Source organism: Cynocephalus volans, chromosome 10 (genome assembly GCF_027409185.1).
Source record: "Cynocephalus volans isolate mCynVol1 chromosome 10, mCynVol1.pri, whole genome shotgun sequence".
Lineage (NCBI taxonomy): Eukaryota > Metazoa > Chordata > Mammalia > Dermoptera > Cynocephalidae > Cynocephalus > Cynocephalus volans.
The window spans coordinates 89,967,629-89,973,628 of record NC_084469.1 but is presented as its reverse complement, the minus strand read 5'-3'; the positions used below and the strand labels follow the sequence as shown (position 1 = coordinate 89,973,628).

At 46.1% G+C, this 6,000-nt stretch overlaps 1 protein-coding gene across 1 annotated transcript in view; it reads right to left on the bottom strand.

Moving 5' to 3' along the window:
* Nucleotides 1-881: 881 nt before the first annotated feature.
* LOC134387476 (phospholipase A and acyltransferase 5-like) overlaps nt 882-6,000 on the bottom strand; it is a 35,952-nt gene continuing 30,833 nt past the window's right edge. The window contains exons 5-7 of the mRNA XM_063109936.1: nt 4,745-4,853; nt 2,516-2,778; nt 882-974 (exon numbers count right to left, since the gene is read on the bottom strand). Coding sequence (XP_062966006.1) covers nt 882-974; nt 2,516-2,778; nt 4,745-4,853 — 465 coding nt within the window. The remainder of the gene's footprint in view (nt 975-2,515; nt 2,779-4,744; nt 4,854-6,000) is intronic.

The following is a 6,000-nucleotide window of genomic DNA, read 5'->3' as shown; positions in this document are numbered from 1 at the left end:
GAGCCACAAGACACAAGAGAATCCTTCTCTAGCCTACTTGGGTGATTTCAACTATCAACTAACACGACAATCTCCAGTCATAACTTCAGATCTTCCAACATGTCAACATTCTTCAAAACACAAAAACCACTCCTTCCTCTCCCTCATTCACACAGTAGAGATCAATTGATTACACTATTTTAAATATTTTTCTGAAATCAATGAGAATAGAAACTCCATATTTTCTCATAATTAAAGGTAGAAAGGGAAGATAAATGTTCTTATCAATTAAAGTTTAAATCAAGGATTTTTAAACAATAAAGAGTAAAGTTGATGTGTAATTTTTAAAAGAAAACACATTTCTTGGGAATTGTGTTCCTAGATTAAAGCACAGTTGGTCCTGAATAGCAAGTCACAGTTTTCCTTACAGTTCTCCCTGAGCTACACTGTGGGTAGGAAAGGGCAGGACTAATATGAATGGAAAGAAGTCAGAGACATTGTCGTTCAATAAAAAGAACTTCTGGAAAAGTTCTTTGTTACTGGAAACTATCAAGCAGAGGCTTGTGGGATATTTCTGATGGTATCGGAGCATGATAGCCTAGGGTCAGCCTAAGAAATTCCTACAAAGACAGTAAAATTAGACAAGCATGTGAAATGCCTAGCACAGTGCCTGGCGCATAATACACAATACATATTAGTTCTTTCTGACCTGAGATTCCATGGGTCTGTGATCACATATATTGGATGTATTTCTGGGGAGGTAAATGAATACATTCTAGATTCTTCCCAAAGTTCACAATTTTCTTAAATGGGGCCATCAAAAGAGAAAGTTGGGGGGAAAGAAAGCATGTTCTCTTTGCTGGTGTCAGTGGCTCTTCCTCTACTTGGAGTTTTCAACACCTTCAGGCAGTCACTGGTTTGGGTTTTATGCTATCAACTACAGCTGAAATAACGGCTCCTGCAGCCTTTGCTCCTTCCCTCAGGGCGTGCTCTACCTGCAAGGCACATCAGTTCACAGGGCAGTTAGTAACAATCCGAGGCTTACACCCTCCTCTATATTTACCCACTTCAGGAACTAGTCTGCCCGGAGGAGGAAGCAGCCTGTGCTATCCCATAGTGCCGAAAATCCTAGAGCCGCAAGAGACCTAGAGCAGCCGGCATTGCTGGAGACAGCCCTCCAAGGCAGACGGACTCCCTTTCACCTGGGTGACATCCAGGGCTCCTGGTCCCTTTCCTCCATCAGAGCCATTCAGCCCAGGGTCTGCCTCCAGTGTGGGGCTCAGAGGCAAAGGATCTCAAAATGCCACAGCCACTGAGGCCCTCATTCTGCAAATGGAGAATCTGAGGCCCAGGGAGGGGAACTCACTTGGACAGATCCACACAGTGAATTAGTGTCCAAGCTAAGCTCTGGGCTTGTATCTCATGACTTCTGGGCCTGCCTTCTTCAGAGGCCTCCTACACTGTTCTCAGTCCTTGGGGTCTTCTCTTCATGCACAAATGCTCATGGGATGGGAGATTCCTCATACCAGACACCACCAAGCCCCCAGCCCTGGAGCAAGGCCTCACGAGAATGGAGTACGGGCTAGCAGAGGAGGCAGAAAGTAAAGGGAGAGGGAGTGGGTGGGGGGCCTATCAGAGCTCACTGAGAGATGGGATAGCAATGGTAGAGATCAACATTGGGATCTGAGCCCTGTCTGTTCAGAAAACACAAGAAACAGAAAAAAAAAATAGAAAAATTATGTTCCGTCTTTAACTCTTCATCTCATGTGGTTTTAACAAGCACAGCATTAACTATTAACAAGTGCAAGAGCAGCTGAAACTGTTACAGATATTTAGGCTGTCAAAGCTCTTTCACACATCTTGTACCACATTTAATTTATCAACACCCTACATGGCTGGGGGGCAGGGGGCGGGGGGGGGTCACAGAGTCAAATGCAATACAGGCCAGGCTGGTAATGTGAGTGAAGCTTAGGTGACACACCAACACCCACACACCCCACAGAGCCACAACCAGGCCACATAGTTTCAGCAATCAGGAACACTGCCCAGATGGCCTTGTCAATTGGTTGTTCAAGAGAGGCTGGAAGTCCAGATTCCTTTTATATAAATTGTCTATATTTTTAAATGTTGGCCAGTAATTCAAATTTTAAAAAATACTATACATCCAAGATGTGGCCTGCAGGCTGCTAGCTTGCAACTTTGGTGATAAATTATCTACCTTTGTCTATCTCCATTTTGTATAGAAAGAAATGGTCTCAGAAAAAAAGTGACTTGACCAAGGAGATCACCCAAGTTAATAGCCATGCTGGGATTCCAATCACGTGGCCTTATTATCATCCCAGAGCCTTTTTCACTCCTCCGTGGGTTTACAGAGGTGGAAATACCTTCTGAACCATAAAGTCCTGTAGAAACAGAAGGCCCTACTAGAACAACAAATAATATGAGAAAACCCTGATCACCACCCTGATCACTAATGAGAAGAGAAACCTCAAGAAAGCTCAGCCAGAAGCCCTCATGAGAGCAAATGGGGCCACACCTGCTGGCTCCTGGCCACACCGTATCTGAGGTTGTTGACAAAGTGCTCACAGTTCCCTTTGATCAGGCTGTATTGCACTATCTTGTTGACCATATTTTTCGTACGCTGGATGATCTTGTCCACGGGCAGGGGCAGGTACGTCCCATCGAGATTGTTGTTGACCTTCCAGGAGCAGCCATGCAACACATCCTCCAGGCGACTGTATTTTACAACAGCCCGGTTGCTAAAGATGGAATTGATGCTGCCAACCTCAAGTTCCTCACCTAGAGAGACCGGAGACGAAAGTTAGAGAGATGCAAGGGGCAGCAGGGACAGGGCACTGGCCCCATCTAAGACTTTGGGTGGTGAGCTACTTCACTTGGACCGTCATTTGCACCATCAATAAAAGGCACGGGGGGGGGAGTTGGAATAAATGAACCGCGAAGGACCAACTTCCCCAAGAAGCCTATTGCCCAGCAGTGTACTCCCCTCTCTCAACACCACAGCTATCTCCTTCCTATTAAACTCTACAAGGGCCTTGTGTTGCATCCCCAGACTGTGTTGTACTGGCCTGACCAAGTTCCAGGATTTGGGTTTTGTTTCCTAATTAGACTTCAGTAATCCTCACTGATGTTTGATGAGCACCCTTTATGTAAGTGCCAGTTCTTGAGTAAGGGACTATTATGCACACGGTCATGGCGGTTCCACTGTAGGGACCATGAGGCTAAGCAGACAGGGCTCTGAATGGTGCCTGCTCCCACCAGCTTCCACCAAGAGCCACATGGCCCTTATCTCTACTCAAATATGGGGATTCTCGTTAAGGGTTTCTTTGAAAATAGGATTCCACGGCTTTGAAAAAGGAAACATTTGAAAACTACCTTATCATATTCAGTCCTTAAAGGAGACAGAGACCCAGAGAGGCCAGGAACCTGTCCAAGGCCAGGTGGGTGGTCATTTAAAGCCAGGACTGTTTTTCGGCTACAATCATATGGATATGTAAATGTGTGTGCCCTCTCACTTTGTACGTCGTCCAAATGTGAGAAATGTTCTTTTTTTTATTTTTATGTATTTGAAGACAATCTGCTTATTTCACAAAAGCTGGTGGTAGGCAATTCAGGAGTAGATGGCAGAATTCATTTGTAGAGAAAAACGTGATGGAGGAGGAGGCATAATTGTTAACAATCTCTCTGGCCACATGAGAAGGAAGCTCTTGTGCTTATTCTGGAAAGGGGAGGGGGAGGTGAATTTCTATATACTACGAGTGGGCTCCAGACCAAGAAGTGGAGAAGGGTGTGCGTGGTTGGGACAAAGAAGGGAAGAGATGAGAAAGGGACTCTGCTCTGTGGGGAGGTCCCAGTGGGGTGAAGACTGGGCCAAAGGAGGAAGACAGGACAAAAGGAAGAGGACAGGACACAGGGTTGAGAGCTGTGAACATGTTGTGGCCAAAGGTCTTTGGTACAGTGTCCTTCTGTAATTTAATTGTGAATGGCAACACTTGTGCAAAATTCAAAAGGCATCAAAGAATATGCAACGGGTCCCCCTCCCTCCCCATCTCCCAGCCATCCATCCCACCAGGTCCCAAATGCTGAGGCAACCCCTGTGACCAGTGGTTCTAAATATTCAATTTTAAGTCATTTCTCATTCTGTTGTCATCTTCCTGTGTCATCACCACTGCTTTCCCATCAAATCTCCACTAAACTTTAACCACAAATTTAATCTCAGCCTTGCATTAATGCTGTCTTGAGAATTGAAAAGAGGATTGTGTCTACATTTAGGGTGAAGCAGCCTGGAGCATGTGGGAACAGCAAGGAGACAAAGGGAGTGAAGGTGCCAAGGTGATCAGGAAGCCAGAAGCAGTGTTTGGGGACAATAAGAAACAAGTGGCGATCAGAACAGATAAGCATCTGCACCCTTCCCTGGGAATCTTTGGAAATATGAAGAAGGATGCTGAACAGTTGTCAATGCAAAATGGAGGCTCAGGTTAGATTGTATTTTGAAAGAAAGAGTGCTCTAGGATCTCAGCTGGGGTGGGGGACACTCTTTACACTTGTATCACTCTTAGGGCAGGACACTAGTTAGTTACTGGTAAACAGAGATAAATCTCCATCACAAAGTAAATAAATGTACAGAAAAGCTTCAGGTGTTTTATTACTAAAGAAGGGCAGCCGCTGAGGAGCACAGTAACTAACTGCATTTCTGTTTGCTTTGCTAACTTCGGTATCAACATTTCAATAGAGTGTCCACTCTTACTCGGAGGAGCCAGGTGGACCACACAGTCATCTTCCACGTAGATGGCCCAGTGCTCATAGCCAAGGCGAAAAATCTCAATCAGGTCTCCAGGTCTGGGTCTTGATTTGCCCTATAATAGAAAAAAAAAAAAAAGATAAACTGCACATGCCCGAGGCCCTGTTTGTTTGGAGATCAGCTACAGCTCATCTCAAGCCTAAATAAAGATTCCCACACTGCAGTTCACCACTTTACAGAAACCCAAGCTGGGGAAAGCTCTCTCCACACAGAGGACCAAAGGACTCCCCTTCTCCTTCTACCACTCACATTATTAAAGCTATCGGGGATGTCTGCCAGTTTTCAGTGCGTTACCTCTCAGCTCCAAATGCACCCTCCAACATATGCCCTGTGATAAGTGACATCTCCTTTAAGCATTTCTCCTTAAAAGTGAGCATGACGTTAAGTTTTTTCAGTAGGGGGCGCTAGAGGGGCACTGCAAGAGGAAGGGGCTCTCCTACGGTTCTGGCTCGGAGCGGGCAGGATGATGGTCAGTAGTGTGGGTGTGAGGACACCTGGTGAAGGTCTGCCCTCAGCCCCATCAAACTCGTGGCATTGGCCTGTCCCACGAGACGGAAACCAGTGCCCAAAGGCCTCCTGCCCCTGCTGGCACCCTGATTCTCTCTGCGGGTCCTCCATCTGGTCCACTTACAGCAGGAGCATCCCCCATCCTCTGCACACCCACACCCCTGTTACTGATGGCCACTCCGTCCTGCTTGCCAGCCATTGTAGACTGGCTCCAGCCTGGCCAAACCAGTGAACTTGTCCATTATCCAAAGGGTTGAAACACACCTCTCCAATGAGATCTAAACCCCTTCCAAGCTTGTCCTTCCTTGAGTACTCTCTCCCAGCTCTGGGAGACCCTACAGAGTTCTCTCATATCTCATAGTTCCTGTTTTCTCATAGCTTACTAATTCTTTAAACTCCCCTATGGTGTTTAACCTACTGTGTCGTTTCTAACTCCTGACTGGACTGAGACGCTGATACACTCTCTCTCTCGAAGGAGATTCATCTAAGAGACTGCGTGTGTGTGTGTGTGTGTGTGTGTGTGTGTGTGTGTGTGTGTGTGTGTGTGTGTGTGTGTGTGTGTGTGTGTGTGTGTGTGTACGCACTTCAGAGAGAGAGGTAAAAAGAGAATGAGAATATATTTGAAGGGGTAGGCATGGAGTTGTGAATATGATGAGCATCCAATTTTTAAAAACATTTACTGAGCACGTATGCTG